The sequence below is a fragment of the Lontra canadensis genome, unplaced genomic scaffold (assembly GCF_010015895.1).
Source record: "Lontra canadensis isolate GAN:19392208 unplaced genomic scaffold, GSC_riverotter_1.0 scaffold5, whole genome shotgun sequence".
Lineage (NCBI taxonomy): Eukaryota > Metazoa > Chordata > Mammalia > Carnivora > Mustelidae > Lontra > Lontra canadensis.
Genome location: NW_022630999.1, coordinates 6,987,544 through 7,008,910, shown reverse-complemented (window position 1 = coordinate 7,008,910; position 21,367 = coordinate 6,987,544). Strand labels below are relative to the sequence as shown.

The window sequence follows — 21,367 nt, the reverse complement described above, 5'->3', positions numbered from 1 at the left end:
CAGTTTAGAAAACTGAGGCCCAGAGAGGTGCTGACTTCTCTAAGGGCACACAATAATAGAATTGGAAAACTCATGAGTTAATTTAGGAAACATTGCTGGAGGAAGAGTCACTGTGATGATTAAGAAGTCCAGTTTTCTTAGATACATTTGGCTTTGACCCTGCTTCCAAGTTCCTCATCTTTCTCTACTTTCCTTTCAGTTTAAGGTTAGATCCATCTTGCGCCCTGGTCAGTTTGGAGGACAACCATGTACTGAGCCCCTCGTGACTTTTCGACCATGCATTCCATCTAAGCTCTGCAAAATTGAAGAGGTCGACTGCAGGAATAAGTTCCGCTGTGACAGTGGTAATGTACACTACAAGATGTCCAGTCTCCAGTAAAAAAATGACTTGACTAGATAAAGTCATTCTAGTTGACTACCAGTCAAAACCATGACAGAGAAGTCCCTCCTTATGTTAAGTATAGGGAGACAAAGGTGTTATGGTACCAATTGCCAAGCCATTCATGTATGAAATTATAGCTTTCAACATATAATCATCTTGACAATGTACCTGATCCAATTGCTATTGGTGCTCAGGTCCCTACACTGTGATAAAGAAGGATGATGTGAAAGCAACAGGAAAAAGAAGAAAAGACAGATACTGGTAAATATCAGCTATTAATAAGTACAAACCTGTAATCAGAACCAGCAGCTGAAAAGGAGTGACAGATTTAAAAGATTTTCAGTATCATTTACTAAGATGAGAATATTAAGATTAAGATATTATGTCAAGGAAATAACTAGAGATAATGTGACAGACTTTATTGGGTGGTCCATTGAATGGTTCCAAAGGTAATTCCAAAGGGAAGATTGAAAATGCTTTAAACAGTGGCAACACTCCCTTCAAGTCATTACTCATTCAGATATTTACATTTTATTAGATTATGAATGAATATACTTGAATATACTACTTAATCATATATATTCTTTTTCTTATTAGCTTGCTTGAATATACTACTTAATCATATGTATTCTCTTGCTTATTAACACCATTTTGAACTCTCTAAATCTGATTTCTGCAAACTTTTCCAGTAAAGGTCCAGACAGTAAATATTTTAGGCTTTTTGGCCATACGTTCTTTATAGCAACTGCTCAAATCTGGCCCTGTAGCTTCAAAGCTGCCACAGACAGTCTATCAACAAGTGGGCATGGCTGTGTTCCCATCACATGTTACATACAAAAACAGGCAGCGGGTGAGGTTGGGCCCTGCTTTCTGCCTTCAGCCATTGGTCACTAACCTCTTCTCCAAATAGTCAATTTGATGTTAAAATTGGAACTCAGATGAATAAAATTCATATCATTTTTGTATACTCTGGAATACAATGAAAAGTAAAGTATTTATAGCTAAACAGCAGATTTCAAATTCCATAAGAAAATTGACTGCAGACCTTAGGTCTATTGTTCCTCTCCTCTCGGTCCTGCTTCCTGCCTTCAGCTTTGCCAACTTTTGCTGAAAGTCAGATGGGAATGCTGGTGTCAGGATTTTCCCTCTGTGGCCCCCAAAGCCAGGATATGAGGGTGACACATGGGTGGCTACACTTCATAGCTACATGCATAAGGTCATGTCAAAAGTTGAAAAAAGAGGAACTATGCAAACAATCTTGCTGGCAATGGCTGAGTGGAATACAGACGTAGGCATTAAATCCAGAATATGATGATAAAGGTTTAGAACTGAGGGCAACTATTAGAAGCTTGAAGAATAGTTTTGAAACCAATTACTAGAAAGAACACATTTATACAATGGATGTTAAATCTGTGAAATTTACTACAGAAGGGTTTTGTTAACCAAAAATATTCACAAGTTTGAGAAGGCTTTAGATACATCCATAGCCCACCCATTCATAATGAGCGTTTTAAGGAAAGCTAGTGGTATAAGGACATGTGACTCTAGCTCATCAGCAATATATCCATAGCAAGTGATTAAGAAAAAAAAACAAAACCTGACTATTGAAATGTGTATGCAATGTGTGTTAAGTAGCTGCTATCCTGAGCTCTCTTAGTGACTTCTGCTCTGCTGTCCAGATCCCTTCACCAGGAAACCATAGATCTTCCTGTGATCCAGCCACTAAGTAGTCGATCCCTGGCACAGATGTGGTTGGCATCCATTTTGACTGGGTGCTGCCATGATCTATTGATTGTTCAGTATTCCACTGAAGATTATAGACTACTTTGCTCCTCTAAAATCACCCTTTAATGCCACTCTCAAGAGGCATTAAAGGTTGGATGGACCATTATTTGGCTCAGTAGGATGTTTGGCCCTCAATTAATAAGAACCATTTATCCTAAAGAGAATTTCTCTCTTCCCCTTCCTCCCTCATGATTACTGTTCTGGTTCCACAGACTAAATTTGTGATTTAAATGCATACATGGATCTTTGAGAATTACCCATAAGGCTAATAATCCCCATGTGCACTATGCCAACTCCTTTCTCAAAGTCCTAATTTTAATCATAAAGACTAGAGAATTTGTAGCTCCTTATACATATACTATACCATTGCAGTAACACAAAGCAGTTCAAGTAATGGGAAAAACATGTACAGTTTCTAAATGATACATAGCTCCAGATATAAGTACATATAATGCATGCATTGGCTAAAGCATGCTGAATTCTGTAAATCCTGCACTATCCAAACTACCCTTCTTCACCTTTCCCATTCCTTCTCCCCTATGGGATATATTTACAGCTTTCTAGATCTCTCCCCTTGTATTTCTTATTCCATTGAGTTTCTGTGGCCAGGAACCATTCTCAGATGTGTCCTATCAGACCAATATTATTCTTGCCACCCATTCCTAAACATCCTTCAGAAGAAGTCCTCTTGCTTTCATCCTTACCCTTGCTAATAGGTCAACTTCCATATCTCCAAAAGTACTAAATCCATTGAAATTCTTATATTCAAGCATATCTGGTACATTGCTCACAAAGCTAGGCTAATGAGAACTATACCTTGCATGTATGACCCTACCTCTGCCTGATAAAATGGGATTTCCTTTTTATTAAAGTGCAACAGTATCAAAACTTAGAGTTGCTCAAATTTATAAGTAAGGGTATCAAAATTTTTAAAAAATGTGATATTTGTTGTTTTTCTTCCTTTGGAAAAAGCATCTATATTTCAAACTAAATTACACATTCTTTTCTGCCCTTAAAAAAGCAAGCAAACAAACACTAGAGAGATGTGTTATTTTAAAAACAGACCATCTTTCAGGTTTTATCTTTGGACTCACAGACATCAAATTCCCTCAATATATTCAATCTTGTTTGACCATAGTGCTCGTATAACTATAATTCTTTATAATTATGGTCTAGATACAATACAAAATTTTGAGTAATTAAAGAAGGAACCTTAGTTACTTTTGTTTTTCTCTACCTTCTTAATGAAGATTATTTACCAAAAGATTTTTTTTTAAGTTTTTTTTTTATTTATTTACTTGACACAAAGAGAGAGAGAACAAGTAGGGGGAACAGCAGGCAGAGGGAGAGGGAGAAGGAGGCTCCCCACCAAGGGGGAGAGCCCAATGCAGGGCTCCATCCCAGGACCCTGGGATCATGACCTGAACCAAAGGCAGACGCTCAATGACTGAGCCCCCTAGGCTCCCCTATTTACCAAAAGGTTTGAAACTAACTGCTTTCTGGGAAAATTTCTATTAATAAAAAATTTAATTCAACAGAATACCCAATTTCTCCAAGCATTTCAGTTAGTAATGCATAGCTGCAGTGAGATGTTAATCACAACTTAGAGTACTTAACCCAATAATCTTGAGTAAAACATTTAATTCAGTCTCCTTGTCAATATGACCTGTACATAATTGTACAGATGCCAGCATCTCTGATTATAACAAGAGGCTGAGGTACAGAAGAGGGGCTGTCATTGTACATAAGTCATTTCAATTTCTGCAATTTATCAATATCCATTGATCCTAAGGATCTTTATGAAATTCAGCAAATTTAAAAAGGAAGGGAATTATCCAAGTAAATGGGCTTGGTGATATTTTGTAAATTCACTCACTTAACCTGGTACCTAACACTGTAGTACCTAGTAGTTTAAAAAAAATTGTTTCTTTTTAACTTGTTCAAAAAACAATTACATAAAATAAGTTTTATGTCCTAGGACACAAGATTTTAAAAAAATCATATAGCATGACTCTTATGTGTCTGACTTCTTTTACTCAACAGAAAATTTTAGAGATATAGTGATAGTATCATGTGTACATGTGTATGTGTATGTGTGTGTATATATATATTAAATTATAGGGTTTTTTTTTCTAAATAAAAATAGTGACATGTACTATGGTGAGTGCTGTGAAATGTGTAAGCCTGATGATTCACAGACCTGTACCCCTGGGGCAAATAATTCATTATATTCTAATAAAAATAATTTTAAAAAAACCAGTGACCTTGATTTTTTTGTACTGAATCAAAACAAAAGTCTGAAACTACTGTTGATTTTCTCCTACAGAATATGATTTATGCAGCAAGCTCACTGTAATGGGAATGGGATTCTAGAATTACCTCTCTTATTTAAGACAAGCAGCCCAATGGTGACTAAATAATTCTACAATGACTCTTGTTATCCTACAAAAATAAGGGGAAAATATCAGTTTGGCATCCATTTCCATATTTCCTAAATCTGTATAAAAAATAATGAGAACTTTCCCTCACCACTCTCCCTTGACATTTAAAGCACTAACTTGCTTCAAATCAATAAATACCTTCTCAAATAATCAAGTGTGTCGTTAACGTCGTTTGCTTTCCTTGACCAGGCCGCTGCATTGCCAGCAAGTTAGAATGCAACGGAGAAAATGACTGTGGGGACAATTCAGATGAAAGGGACTGTGGAAGAATAAAATCAGTGTGCCCTGGGAAGAAGCAGCATCTTCCCATCCCCAGCGTACAGCTGATGGGTGCTGGGTAAGTGATGTCTCTTCGTCATTGGCGGGAGTAAAGGCATCTCAGGAGGAATGAGCTGGAAGCAGCAGTGAAGGAATGAGACCTATGTTTATCCGCTTTCCTCAGTAATCTCTTATGACTCCCATCAGCCCTTTCTCCCACACATGGCTGCCCCGCTCAGGTAGCATGTGGCCAGGATCCTCACTCATGGGGAATAAAAGAACTCAGCATTTTCACCCTTAGTCTGTACTAGGCAATGTTAGGCGCAGTTCATAAACATCACTTGTTTCCATTCCCATCTATCCTTCTGACAGCTCTGCAATGAATCAGGCCAGCTGGTGCCGGGTGGATTCCTGGGGCTCAGTCTTGAATGGGCCAGTAATCAATCAGAAATGCAGTTTCCTCAACTGTATGTTGGATGACTACAAAAGGATTTGAAGTTCTGTCCTAAGAATTTCTAATTAGAGTTGATTTCAATGAGAATGTTCCAACAGCATCTTCTTATCAATGGACAGAAATGGTTTCCCTGGAAGAAAACCTCAGCTCAAAATTCCCACCGATAATCACATTTCCTAATGTTCTGATTGATGAGGGGTGACATTACAAACTCACCCCTTGCTCAACAGATCTAGCTTCTAGAGTTACAGATGGGGAGGACCACATGCTATGTGTACTTTGGCAGAAGGACCATGTGGCCCTCTGCCAACCAGAGTTGTTATCCCAAGGTTTCTCAGAAATGAGCAAAACCTGCTGGCTCAGGGACAGCCAGTCCTTTCCCTGCCTCTCCAGGGACTGAGAATTTTAAGAGCTGCATACTGGAATTCTTTCTAATCTGCTAGCCTTAGAATCTCTGCCCCCCTCTCTAGCACATTTCTGCCCCAAAACTGTAGCCTCCTGGGTAGCTGTCCCTCTTTTTAAGTAGCATCTCTCCAAGAAAGAATTTAACAAGACATACCAACGTTCTTAGATTGCCAGCGCCAGTCACCAGGTCTTAAACCTAAAGCAAGAATCAGGCAATAACAGCATGCCATTTGTTTTTTCTCAGGCTCAACCAAGGTACAAATGCATACACACACATAAACATAGAGACACACACATGCAGATTTATGTGTGTGTATGTGTGTGTGTAATTTTAAATGAAATTTTAAAAGTCATAAAATATGATGTATAAAGCCAAATTAGATTTAAAAAACACTTTAAAAACTTAAAATATGAAAGACCATGATATATTTGAAAGAGCAAAATATTTAAACTTAACTTAAATACCACAGAGGAGAGAAGAAAGAATAAAGTTGAAAATTGCAACACAGTTGACTTAATTCCTGATAGACTCCTCAGGCGTGCCCTGACAAAGCCACCTCCAGAAAACTATCTTTGGGCTCTCTGCTACCTTCATAAATTCCTTATGACCTGGGAGCCATTTTTCTCAAGCCCTTTCTTGTTTGACAAACTCATAAGTACATTGTAGAACACATATAAGGTCAACAGTTTTTTTTAATGTCATCGATCCCTCTCAACTCAGAAAACAAAAATGAATGAGTCTGAAAACACCCGTGTTTGTCATGCTCCCATAAGTAGTTTGGAACATTTTTCCCAGACCAACTCCTAATGCTTTCTCCCTCAAATATCCATTGATATGAATTCAAATTGTGTTTGTAGCTATTTGAGTATGAGGTGCATCTTACAAAACCCACAGGAATCAGGTCTTTTTTTTTTTTTAACAGCCTTATTGAGGTACAATTCACATACCAGTTCACCACCTGTGTACCTCTTTTCCTCTCACATGATCACCCTTCTCACAATGCTCTGACACCAGAAGTGTAGGTGTTTTCCCCCAAGTCAATCTCTGTGACACCAACTGAGTGTCCTGCAGTTTAACTCAGTTAATGCCACAGGTTAAGGGCTCAGTCCCACAAGACCAGACCCCTCTGATGCTAATCACAAGACCAAATATCACCTGTGATTCTGACACCTAGGAGGTTTTCAGGACCCCCTCCTCTTTGCTTTATTTGCTAGAATGGCTCACAGAACTCATGAGGTAAAACAATTTATTTACATTGCTAAAAAACAAAATTCAACTGAATAAGTTAAGATCTAATTGGCTTATTCAATGATTCGTGAATCAGGCAGCATCCCATCTAGCAGATAGAAATGAGCTCCAAGGAGCTATACAAAATGGAAGACTTTTATGGGCAGAAGGATGCAGAGCAAGGAAGTTTCTGAAAAGAGTGGATTATTTCAAGCAAGGTCACCTTCCTTTGAGGGAAGACAAGTGTTGATCGGGCCTCACTAGTGCTGATCAGATAATTCCCTATGGCTGATTAAAGGTCACTTTCTTGGGAGAGGCAATCAAGAACTGCATTTAGGTGAGGCATTAAGGATTTGTTTGCTGACATGAATCTTAGCCCAAGTGACTCTATTTTGCTGTTTCTTTCTTTTTTAAAATACTGGCTACCAGTTTATTATAAAACGATGTAAAAAAGAATACAGATGAAACTCCAGTTGGTAGACATAAGTAAGGCAAGGTATGTGGGGAGGGGCATGGAGCGTCCATGCCCCCCCCCCCAGGCACACCATTCTCCCAGCACTTCCATGTGTTTACCAACTGAGAAGCAAACTGAACCCCATACTTGTGGGATTTTTATATCAATCATGTAGGCATAATTGATCATTGACTCCATTTCCAGTTCCTCTCCCCTCTCTGGAGATGGGAGATAAGGCTGAATATTTCAAGCTTTTAACATGGGTTGGTCTTTCTGGTGACATGTCCCCATAGAGAAGCCTACCAAGAGTCGCCTCATTTGAACAAAAGACACGCAAGAAATTCCAAGGGATTTAGGAGCTCTGTGTCAGAAATTACAGTCAAAGACCAAATATTAGAACAAAAGATGTTCTTAGTGCTCTTATCACTTAGGAAGCTACAAGGGTTTTAGGAGGTTTAGGTTTTTTTAATTTCCATAGTTTTTTAAATATCTGACTTGTGCTAAGCTAATGACCTTCAATTTCCTCATTTGTAAAATAGGTGAAATAATTGTATCCTTATCTACATCACATGGTTATCATAAATATTAAATATATATAATAGTAACATTAAATATAGATCAACCAGAGCTTTGATATATGTATATGTATAAGTATATGTATATATTTACTTTATACAGATAGTAAATACGTATGTATATTATATATAATGTATGTAAATATACAAATAGTAAATTATGTATAAAATATACATATAATGAATATTTGTAAGCATTTTTTAAATAAATTTAAATATTTTTAGTTATTAGTAAGAACGATAATATTATAATTTTATTAAAATACTGCTGTTACGGGCACCTGGGTGGCTCAGTGGGTTAAAGCCTCTGCCTTGGGCTCAGGTCATGATTTCAGGGTCCTGGGATTGAGTCCCGCATCGGGCTCTCTGCTCAGCAGAGAGCTTCCTCCTCTCTCTCTCTGCCTGCCTCTCCGCCTACTTGTGATCTGTCTGTCAAATAAATAAATAAATAAATAAAAATCTTTAAAAAAAAATACTGCTGTTACTATTTAATTATTGGCTGTCTATAAGAATTCCTTTATGTATCATACTGAAGGAAGTAAACTCAGAATGGCATTAATTATGTAATAATTTCTTTCATAATCTGCTTCCAAAGTTTGCACTGATGTGGTAAGTCATGAAACAAAAATAAACCTAAATTTTAGTTCATGCTGAAAGCCCAGAATATTTAAGTGAGTGGAATATGGAGAATCTAACAGAGCCAGAGGGGCAAAGTTTTGGCTTCCAGACCTTTCTGGATGCTTCACCATAAGCTAGAAAAAAAAAAATGGGCTTCTTTTCAAGTCATTCTTCAGGAGTCAAAAATGTCTAAAAAAGGAATTTCTTTCATAGAAGTCTGGTAAATTTTAAAGATTGCTCCACATCTATTGAATTCTTGAAAATTACTTTGTTTGCAGGTATCATTTTCTAGCAGGAGAGCCCAGAGGAGAGGTCCTTGATAACTCTTTCACTGGAGGAATATGTAAAACTGCCAAAAGCAGTAAAGCAAGTAATCCATACCGTGTTCCAGCCAATTTGGAAAATGTCAACTTTGAGGTATGACAGCCTATCATGGCAGCCCTCCAATGCTGATGGTAATTAAAAGCTAAACTTCCAATGAAGAATTAGTGATGAAGGAAAGGACAGAATACAAGGGTAATGAACATTTTAAATCATGTATTATGGGTTGGTGTTTAATCCTTCCACAACCCAGTGAGGTCAGTGTTATTGTCATCGCTTTACAAATAAAAAACAAATGTAACCCAATTTGCCCATAGTTGAGCATCTCATAAGTCAGGGGTTAGTGATTTAAGGTCAGGTTTCCCAAACTCCAGAGTCCAGTGAACATTTAGCTGTACCTTCTCCCACACAGATAAATAAACAGTTTGCTTGATTCCAAATTTCCTCGCACCATAGCTAGTTCTCTCAGGTAACCACAAAAGTGTTGTGGTTATATAAAAGACTGCCTGGCTTCTTAAAAAATCAAGATGAAGCTAAGTGTCACAGGGGTAGTTCTTCTTACCTTTCTTCCTATTTTATTAGTTGATTTGGTTTTCTGTTTGTTTTCCTAAGTGTAATGAGAGTTATACTACATACTCCCAGAACCAACCCCAGTGCCTTACACACAAGTGCTCCAAAATTCTTAAGCTAAAGTAAACAATCCATTTAATTTATGATAAGAGAAACAGGAAAGACAGGATTTTAATAGTAATATCCAGGCATACAAATTCGACATGTTAGAGAGAATTTCAGGGGCTCCATTGATTTCTGAGACTGCTTTATGGGTAGTATAAGCTCAGCAAAAGTCATTTAATCCTTCCTTTAGAAAACCTTTCACATATATATAAATACGAGCAGTTTTCCAATTTAATCAGCTTAATTTAAAGCCACCTGATATGTACTAATGGACATAGGGAATGCCCTTGGGGCCCAAATGCCAAATTCAAACACCTTCTGGGAGAGATCTCTGACTGGAGATAGAAGTGACAAGGGTAACAATTGACCTCTGACCAAATAAAGAAACTGCCCATTATCTCCCCACAGATCCAGAAACTAATTCCAGAGGGTCCACCACCACCAACAACTGAGGTGGTATGCTAAATAAGGAGCTCAGAAGAGACATTGTTCCAAAGAAATTCTGTCAATTACAGCATTATTCTTGAGGGTATGAAATAAGCTTTAAAGACAGAGCTAACACCCAAATATTTACATATATTACTGTTATGTTGGAGGATGTCTTCTAGCACTAAACAACCAATCCATATACTTACTTTTAAAATACAATAATCCTCCCCCCACAAATACTTCCTATATTCTCAGCAAGCATCTATTTCATGCAGTTTTACAAGTAACATGTTAAACTGAGCTCATGGGATGAGGGCAAATTTGGACAAATTTGTTATCTAAACATATCTAAACAATACTTACAGTTTTGAAAGTACTTGCTGGAAGTATTTGCTTACATTGTTTTATTCAATTCCTATAACAATCTTCCCAGAAAAATAGAAGATTGTTTATGTCCATTGTACCCATAGAAGATCCAAGATCTGAAGCCACTAACAACTTTCTTGGAGTTATGCAACAAGTAAATGGCACATGCAAATGAGAACTCCTGGCTCCTAGTGCAGCGCTGCTTGAGCTAGGTGAGACCTTGACAGTAATAGCAAGAAAGACATTAACAACCATGTAATATGTGCCAGGGTTGTGTACCCTTCATAAACTGTCATTTATAAAAGGTATCACCTGGGAGGTTCACCAAGGGTGTGTTAGAGTGAGCTCTTCCAGTTTACAAGAGTGAATTGTTAAATTTTGGGGAACTTTGCAAGACAGTTTATAAACATAGCCACTACTAAATATTAAGTACATAATCTTACAATCACATAAAAATATTAAAAACCTAGGTAATAATTATTCAAAATTTATCAACTCTCTATTATTTTGCTACATATTCCCATCTACGCTCTTGAGGTTATGTACATCTATTGTATCAATGTAATGAAAATGCTATATAATAATTTGTTGTCGTACATCTCTTTCCAGGTTTGAATTAAGAGACACCACACAGGTAGCTTGAATCAGATATGGTAGGAATATATACACCATAACCAAGGGCAAGTGCTGTAGTAAGTCACAGGTTTTCCCACTCCCAGAGAGTTGGTTTTTAAACAGTTACCAGCAGACCACTGGATCCGCCCACATAACTTGATAACCCAAGTCTGGGTGGCTAGTTACATCAGGAAATACAGCCCAAAATTCCTCATTCAGAATAAGAGACACCTTTCATTATCAGTGTAGATTAAACACTGTTGAACCTTACTTAAGAAGCTACCTGAGTTGATGTCTAACTATATGTCATTGATTTTTAGGTAATATTCAACTACTGAGGAAGGTCAATAACCAGATCCAAGGTCAAAAGAGACCGGTTGACTCTTCACCGATCTCTATATTGCTTTGTTCATGCTGTTAGCAGGCAGCTGTGCAAATCTAAGCTATGCCTTAATGAAAACATAGAGGAGGAGAGATTCAGCAGACACCTGACTTCCCTTCTTCTCTAATACTGGGGTTCATTAAGATAAATGAAGTAACAGGTTGGCTGGTACAGATGAGAGAGGCTCTTGAAAGGAAGGGAAGACATTAGATAGGAAGTCGGATTAGAAGACCACTGGAAGAATTCTGCCCCTTAGGGCTCCCCCAGCTGCTAACTGCAGAACTCAATCACCATATAATTCCTGCACCAGCCCCCAGAGTTGTACCACTTACTCAGGAAGACTCCTCTCTTTTTCTAGGTGGTGCTGCTTCACTACTGGTTGTATGCTAAGCATTTGCTGTCAGCAGCAAAGTGCAGAGTGTGGTCGCCACTGGACTCTGATTCTTAACAATACATTGCCCTATTTAGGCATGGCCCCTTGCTGCATCCCAGAGCTATGAAAACCTTCAAGTCCTCCCCAAATCCCTTGTGAAATCCACAACTTCAGGTCCTGTCTCTAACCCTCAAGACACAGGAAACCAGGTGCTACCCAGTCCTCTCTATTCCCACAGTCCCGCTTATCTCTCCTCTCCTTCTTTCTACAAACCCATCTTTCTTTAAACTCAAAAGTAAAAGTGTCGACTCACATAGAGTCCTATGTCATCAGCCCACTGGATCTACAGACAGTGAGGATAGATGGGCTCATCGATGTATGTAATGATAAGTAAATGAGGATTAAAACCTTTCCCCAGAGTTTGGGTACCATCTCTTCCTGGGAAAATCCATACTTTCAAAAGTTGCCTTGGCTTTCTATATTCCCTTTCATGGAACAGCATTTCCATCATCTCTCTCTCACACGCTCTCTCTGTCCTCTGTCCTTGGTCAACAACTTCTGTGAACTCAACTCCTCTTTCAAATGCCCCAGTTTTCTCTCTACCCAACCACCACTGCCCTAGACTTGGCCATTATCTTATCTCACGTGGCTTATTGCAACAGTTTTCGCAACCACTTCCCTGGCCTCCACTTTATTGACTATAGTTAACATGATCTTTGTAAAACACAAAAGTGATGGTAACACTCTCAATATTTCATTCATTCAATTCACATTTTTAAAGAACCTGTTATATGCAAAACCTTCATTTAGAAGTCAGTCCAAATACTTTCTCAGGGCATGCAAGCCCCTCCCCAGTTTCCCAGTTCAACCTAATTTTTCAGTCCTGCTCACCCATAAACCTGTCCTTCCAGCAAGTTAATATACATGGGCAGAGTTTCCCTGAGCTTTTGCCCAGGATACCTGAGCCCTCCTCCTGCCATGCTAATATTTTTTTCCCTTTACGCTGATACGTCTTTTCTTACATAAGAGCTTAATTCATAAAACAAAATATTTGTATTCTTTTTAGAGAAATGGTAAAGAAATGTCAGCGGCTATATTTAAATATGATTGTATTGCTTCATCGCTAACTAAAGAGCTTCATTTTTGGGCCCTTTAAATGCTAACTAGCATGCATTGGAGTATCTGAAAGTAGCACTGAACTTTTGACTGTGTCTTACTGTTGAGCAAGACTCCTTTGCAGCTGGGTTATTTTGTCTTTCCTTCACTAATTGTACAAGCTATTTGATTATGATATGTGGTTTGCCTCACAGTGCACTTTAATACTGAATATTTTTTTAAAGATTTTTATTTATTTATTTGACAGACGGAGATCACAAGTACAGAGAGGCAGGCAGAGAGAGAGGAGGAGGCAGGTTCCCTGCTGAGCAGAGAGCCCGATGCGGGGCTCCTGGGACCCTGGGATCACGACCTGAGCTGAAGGCAGAGGCTTTAACCCACTGAGCCACCCAGGCACCCCTTAATACTGAATATTTTAAAACCAGAATCTTTCCCACTGCAAACCAGAAGAGCATATTTAACATAAAATACTCTTTAATCAATTTATTTTGCAACTTTGTTTTTTTAATTCATTCATGTCTCCTTGTAGCAGCATAACCATAACAGGGATTTAACTTGTACTTGGAAAATTCCTGCTCCACTCCTAGTTCAAGTCAAGTTCCATGGGTAGTGTCTTTCTCCTCCTCCCAGACTCAGTCAGGAAGGCTGAGAACCAGCTGCTAGGCAGAACCAATCAATTATTTGGCCTCTGCCCCGAAGACATAGAGAGTAGAGCGCTGATGCCCAACATCTGAAGGAGACTAAGGTGGGAATGGAAGTAGAATAGGGTAGGACAGAATCTGTCCTCCCCTTTTATAGGCCTCAGTGTTCTGGGAGATACCTTCAATTAGATTGCAAAGAGCATCAAAATTCACAAGCAGACTAAAAATGACTCTTGTTGCTTATTACCCTGTTCAGTCTCAGTTTAGGAGTAGTTTGCTTGATGAAGATTTACCTGGAGGGGCCTCTCTGGGTTTTAGGGTTATTTATGCCAATCCCATTAGCAGCACACTTCCCACATTGAATTAAGTGTGGGTAATTGTTTTTCTCCCTAACTACTATTGACTCCCTGAGGACAGGAACTAATTTTTCCTTTATTTCTAGCAAAATGGGTCTTAGACAAATAATCATTGAATGCATAAGGGAATGAAGGTTCATTTCATTAGATCTTAACAAGAGGTGTAATATTTCCTAAGTTATGTCCTATTTTATATGGATTTTTTCTCCAGGTAAAAACTGAAGAAGATGATTTTGAAACAGATTTCTACAAGGACTTAATTACTCTTACAAGTAACAAAGATCAACAAGATTCATCTTCAGAGGGATACCTAAAAGGTACTTATGTACCAATTTTTTATTCCTCAAAGAAAACTCAAAGCACCACCCATAAATATGCCTTCAAACAAGCCATAGAAGCCTCTCACAGAAAGGTAATCAAAATGGTTCCCAATCTGTTTATTCTTTTTGAAAAATTAATGCCAATTCCAGCAACCTTCCAATGAGAAGGGGAGAGTTTTGGGTATCAGTAAGATTTCTAACACAAATTTAAATAGATTTACCTTGTTATATCTGATTTCAGAAATTATAGAGGTGATACATATAATGATGCATATATTTGGTTGTATTTATGGTTGTGTTCTCTTTGTCTTACTGTTTTAGGCATATTTTTTATAAACCACATGTAACAGAACTTTGCTTTTTTAATCTGACAGGTCTTTGCTAGGGAAATTTCATCTTCTTTGATTTAATATACCCACTGAAATACTAGATTATATTTCTTCCTTTTTAATTTTTCTTACTCATTTTATTTTGTTGCTGTTTCTTATTTCTTTAATTTTGCTATCTTTGTCTCATTTCTGTTTACTGCTTCTTGTCCTTTTGATCATTTTGGAAGTGCTACTAAACCTTTAAATTCTGCTTGTGGTTCTCTTTCTTTAATTAACAAGCATAATTAAACCTGTGTTTTTCTTTTATCACATGAAGTAATATCTCTAGTTCCCAAAAGATGTTTTACTTCTCTATACCCCACCCCCACTATTTTCTTTACCTTTCTGGTCCCCTACCACTAAACCTCAGTTTTACTGAGATAGTTCAAAACCTTTGTGTTCCCTTTCTTAGAATTGTTTTGTGTTCATTTTTATATTACATATGTTAGTTTGTATTTATTCTGACTCTTATATTCTCTATTTAAAGATTCCTCAATAAAATTTATAAAGTTCATAGTCCGTATTTTATATTTGTGTTATATTTTATATATTGTATGTGTGTGTGTGTCTATACATTTACTCCCTAAGTCCTTATAGATCTAATATGCTTACATTTTTCCTGAGCAATAAAGGAATATCTTGGCCAAATATAGGAATATTGGATCACAGTCTTCTTTTCTTGGTAATTGTTGGATATTCCACTATCTTCTACTTTTCATTGTTGCATAGGAAAAATCACATGCAGAACTGATTTTCTTTCTTTTATTTTCTCTATCTGGAAATTTATAGTTTTTATTGTTGTTGTTTAGAATTTAGGTTGTAAGTAAGTATTAGACTTCTTCCATTAATCTTGCCAGGAACCAATGAAACGCTTTCAATATGTAAAGAAACATTTTCATCCATTAACCTTTCTTCTTCTGTTGCTTTTTCTTTGATTATTTGTATATGAAAACTCCTGGACACATTTTCCAATTTAGGTGATAGATTTATACTAGACATTTTTAGACATTTACAAATGTATTTTAAAATAATATCTGTTCCTCACTACAACCACTACTGTGTACTATTTTTTTTTTCCAAAGAGATGAATGGAAAGACTGAGCCCTGAATCACAGAACCTGAGGGGAGAGGTGAAAAGAGTTACCAACACTGGAACAGATGGGACCAGCGGCTGGAGGGCACCATTTTATGGCTCCTCCTGTCTTTACCATAGTGCCTCTCATATTTTTATTTATTCACCCATTCATACACTTACATAAATAAGAGATTTTATAACACTTTATAGATAATTTTCCTAGGCACTTCATTTATCTTCAAAAGAACACTAAGAAGGAATCAGAGTAAATATTTTTAATAACATTTTACAGATGAGTAAATTAAAGTCCATACATTTATTTTTAACCCAAGAAATATTTATCAGGCATCTACCATGTATTATGTACTAAAGTCCAAGAAGCTAAGTGTTCCTAGGATCTTACAGAGAGTAGATGTCAGAGTTGGGCATTGAAATCAGTTTTTTCTGATTTTTGCCCACTCTTCATATCACTACGTTACACTTCAAGCTATCTGCTTATTCATTCATTCATTTATTCATAATTTAAACAAACTGTGAAAAGAGTAGAGTTCTGGTGATATGAGCCCATAAAAGAAAAAAAGAGAGAATAGAGTAGCTTCCTTTTATAACATAAATTGTTAGTGCACTTTAGAATGGGCTATAGGTAGCATAGTGTCCCTCAAATTTACCAAATTATATTCTTTTTCCTTTTAAGTTTTTATTTTATTCCAATTAGTTAACATACAGTGTTCTATTCATTTCAGGTGTACAATATAGTGATTCAACCCTTCCATACATCACCCGGTTCTCATCACAAGTGCCCTCCTTAGTCCCCATCACCTACTTCACCCATCCACCCCAACCATGTTTGCTCTCTATAATTAAGAGTGTGTCTGTGTTTTTTTTAAGACTTTTTTTTTTTTTTTTAATTTGAGAGACACAGAGAGAGACAGCATGAGTCGGGAGGGTGGAGCTGAGGGAAATGGAGTGGAAGAGGGATAAGCAGACTCCCCACTGAGTAGTAAGCAGGCTGCAAGGCTCAGTCCCAGGACCCTGAGATCATGACCTGAGCCAGTCAGATGCTCAACTAAATGAACCACCAAGACACTCTAAGAGTCTGGTTTTTGGTTTGTCTTTCTTTCTTTCCCCTTTGTTCACATGTTTCATTTCTTAAATTTCACATATGAGTGAAATCATTTGGTATTTGTCTTTCTCTGACTTATTTTGCTTAGCATTATACTCTTCTAGCTCTTTCCGTGTCATTGCAAATGGCAAGATTTCATTCTTTTTTATGGTCGAGTAATGCAAATTATATTTTTTTTTTCTTTCAAGATTTTATTTAAATTCAAGTTAGTTAACATGTAGTATAGTCTTCATTTCAAGAGTGGAATATAGTGAGTCATCACTTACATATAACACCCAGTGCCCATCACAACATACACCCTCATTAATGCCCACGACCCATTTAGCCCATCCCCCCTTGCAAATTATACACTTAAAACAAGTTAAAATCAGAATTACTAGGAAGTAAAAATATACATCCCATGGCCCTTCTCTTAACTTACTGATTCAGAATTCAGGTGGGGCAGGTGATTCTGCCTTTTTTTTTTTTTTTTAAGTCCCCCAGCTGGCTCTAATATATACAGGATTAGAAAAAACCGCTTTAAAAATATAGTAAATAATGAGCAGGGAAATGGAGATATTGAAAGAGACATATATATATATATATATATATATATATATATATATATATATATCTCTATCTTAGTTTTTGCTTCACAGAAACAGTTTTTGTTTATATGTGTATCAGAGAAATGGGTAAAAGGCAAGAAGGGGACCAGGGTGGAAAGGAATAGGGTAGAAAGAATGGAAAGAGAGAGGGAAAAGTGTGAATGGTGACTCTTTTTCAATCTTTGTGATTATTTCTTTTCTTTTGTGTTAGCAGCCATTTTATGCCTTAATTATAGCACACAGGAAAATAGCTATTTAATAGTTTACAACTATGATAAAGTTCTTTTGCTAAAGTACACTCCTCTCTGCTATTACTCAAACACTACACTTTGCTAAAATTGAGAGATACATAAAGTATATATAATATTTTTTACAACAGTATATGTGGATATACTCTGAAAACTCAGTGGGTATGTAGAAAGACAATTTAATGGAATGAGATTTGGAAGAGGAGAATTTGGAAGAGGAGAAAAGAAGAAAAGACCAACCACCAAATCATAAATTAACCTGACATAATAAGAAATGATTAAAAAAAACACCTCTCAAACAAATATTCCAGTTTATGGGTAGAGGAGGGAATATAAATAATGTTGTTTAATTTTAATCCTAAGTAATTTTGAATCATAGCATGTTAGAGTTGAAAGGGGTGTGGTATTGTCACCTGTCACACAGCCTTCATCTGTGCCCCAGGTGACATTTCACAGACATCTGGGGCCTGGGGAATGTACATGCCTTTTCCCAGTTAAGGACAAACTTGGGACTTGAGCTCAATTGCATAATTTCCAATTCAAAATTTATGCAATCCTTCTTCAACGTTTCGCATTAGCAAGAAATTCTAAATACTCAGTAGGGACGCAACCATGATTGACAATCAGGAATGAAAGATTGACTTTTCCGATCATGGATGTCTTTTTGGTAGATCCGCCTACCAAACGTAGGCTTCTGCCACACAATTCCCATTACCGAGATAATCTTATCTGTTGTGCACTTCGAATGTTTCAGGAAAAAATCCTGGGAAGTAAAACAAAAATTCTAGTTTTGTGCATGATAGCATGCCACAGAGAGGTAAAACTGTTAGCAGACTATGGTTGGGATGAAGCTGGTGACAAATGGACGACATTTAAAAGCTTGACACTTCAAACTTTCATTACCTTTAATCATCTAATCATCTTGGCTTTTTTTTCTTCTTTTCTCCTCTTCCATTTAGGATTCTAGTTTTACTAGGATCCATAAAGTGATAAAAGTTTTAAACTTCACAATGAAAAGTAAAGATCTGCAGCTTTCTGATGTCTTTTTGAAAGCACTTAACCACCTGCCTCTGGAATACAACTTTGCTTTGTATAGCCGAATATTTGATGACTTTGGGACTCACTATTTCACCTCCGGCTCCCTGGGCGGCGTGTATGACCTTCTCTACCAGTTTAGCCTCGAGGAACTCAAGAATTCAGGTAGGCTTTTTGCTGCTCTCCCTCTTTTTCAACTTGATTCGACTGCCTGCAAATCATTTTTCTCTTACTCTGTCATTTTAATTCATTTTTATCGATATCTAGACTCCACTTTATTTCCAAAATGGTTTGAAGAACACTCAAGCAAATAAAATAAAAATAGAAAATTAGGACCAAAAAAAGAAGGAAAAATAAATATACATTCCTCTTTGACTGGACATTAGGTTTGTTTCTGAATTTCCTGACATCTGGGAACATCATAAGCTACACAGTAGTGATAACATAAAAGAGAGATGCATGCCATTTTTCTCAAGGAAAATGAAATTTGTCCTGGAATTAAACTATAAAAGATAATTTACTTATAGCATTTTTATAGGAGATAGTAATTTTATAGAACAATAATTATAGGAAATTCACTAGCTTTCTTTTTCTTTTAATGATTTTTAAGTAAAAGCCAAGGGCATAAGATAAAAGAACAATTAAGGACTTGACAAGGGACTAAGCTAATGTGGGCTAGATATGCACCCACTGTTGATAAAACTTGAAGCCTGATGAGAAGCACTTTTTTTTTGAGGAAAGTTTGCAACTTTATATTTTGGGATATAATCAGGGATATTTTTCTGCTTCCCTGTAAGCTTTGGTTTATAAATAAGCATTGGTTTATAAATAAATCTTGTTTTTTTAACTATTACCTTAAATTGCCAATAGTAATTATTATTACAGCTTAAGCACGTTGGATAAATTTGTTTTCAGACTCCTTTGTGAAATGACACAGGGCCCTTGTGATGATTCTATCATGTTTCTCTTAAGGACATGATTGGGAGACTTTATGGTAACCAGAACTCAACTGACCAATTACCCCAGATAAATAAGAATTCTTGATCAGGTGACTTTTATATGAAAGAAATCAGGGGGTGCCTGGGTGGTGCCAGTTGGTTGAGTGGCCGACTCTTGGTTTGGGCTCAGGTCATGATATCAGTGTCCTGGGACCAAGCTCTTTGACTGGCTCCATGTTCAGCCTAGAGGCTGCTTCAGGATTCTCTTTCTCTCTCTCCCCCTCTGCTCTCCTCCCTGCTCCCCCACCACTCTCTTTCTTTCTGTTTCTCTCTCTCTTAAATAAATAAATAGATCTTAAAAAAAAAGAAAAGAAAAGAAAAGAAATCAGGAATTTATTTTAAAAAAACAACATCAGGCCAACCTTCAGGTCACTCTAGTGTCAATCCCTCTCTTAAATCTCATGATGGCAAATACTAATGTTTAATGTGGCTCTCCTCAGTTATTCCAAACTAAGTGACTAGCTATCCCTCATTATCTACCTTCCTAAGAAAGAAGATGGGATAAATGTTTTTGAGAAGGATTTTCAGTAAAAGGGCCTAAAAAATTTTTACCTGACAGAGCCACTGAAATCCAAAAGATTTATGCTGTGGTGGGCTTTCAGATTGCCTAAACTTATGTTCCATTTCTGTTATTCTTTCCACTGGAGCAATGTCTGTATGATGAATTTGGTATCTTCTGCCATGAGAATACCACATTAATGCTAAGCAAAAATGGTTGTGGAAAACCTCTGGCTTTTGACTGGTTTCATCTCACCCCTGGGATGAAATTATTTTGGTCACTTGCTGCTATAGCCCAGAGAATAATTTCTCACTTGATCAGCTATACTCATCATGCATTCACAGCAAGGCTTCTAAAGGCTTAGAGATCAGGTTAGTTAAAGAACTATGTGAATCTTTAATCAACCATTCAGCATTTTAATAGTTGAAGACCCATGACCAAAATGAAGTGATGAACTATACTTTCCTACTGAAACATTCTCACCTTCCATCTCTTTCTCTATAAATAGAGGTAGAAACAGGTGCACATAGTAAGGGAAAGGAAGGAGTTTGAGATGTGATAAGAAACTGGAAATATATGACCATATACACCTACATACTCACATACACAAATGTTATATATAGATATAGATATATCATATATACTTTAGAGTGTACATATGTCTATTCAGTTTCTATATTTAATATTCTTATATATAATAGATGTTCTTACATTCAATAAGTATATATATATATGTATGTGTATATATTTCTCTGAGTCACAATAATGATACTGGTGCACATTTTTTTTTTAAGATTTTATTTATTTATTTGACAGAGATCACAAGCAGGCAGAGAAGCAGGCAGAGAGAGAGGAGGAAGCAGGCTCCCTCTGAGCAGAGAGCCCGATGCGGGGTCGATCCCAGGACTCTGGGATCATGACCTGAGCTGAAGGCAGAGGCTTTAACGCACTGAGGCACCCAGGCGCCCCGCTGGTGCACAGTTTTAATCGTGGTTAGGATAAAGCACATCCAGATGGAAGAAAATCTCAATAAAATGAGATTTCTCTAGTGGGTATGCTTACCTGTTTTTGCCCACTCTCTAGATGAATATATACTCTGGCCTCCTCTCACTTTTTTCCATTTCCTCTCTCTTTGCTGGAACTAAAGTATAGGCCTAGCTTTTATTTGCTTTATTTAATAAGAATTGTATTCCTTGTCATTAATTTCAAAAACATGACCTGAATATTTCATAGTACCTTT

At 37.0% G+C, this 21,367-nt stretch overlaps 1 protein-coding gene across 1 annotated transcript in view; it reads left to right on the top strand.

Moving 5' to 3' along the window:
• C6 (complement C6) overlaps nt 1-21,367 on the top strand; it is a 59,083-nt gene that overhangs the window by 8,179 nt on the left and 29,537 nt on the right. The window contains exons 5-9 of the mRNA XM_032851397.1: nt 200-344; nt 4,798-4,945; nt 8,879-9,017; nt 14,086-14,286; nt 18,555-18,795. Of these exons, the coding sequence (XP_032707288.1) occupies nt 200-344; nt 4,798-4,945; nt 8,879-9,017; nt 14,086-14,286; nt 18,555-18,795 (874 nt within the window). The remainder of the gene's footprint in view (nt 1-199; nt 345-4,797; nt 4,946-8,878; nt 9,018-14,085; nt 14,287-18,554; nt 18,796-21,367) is intronic.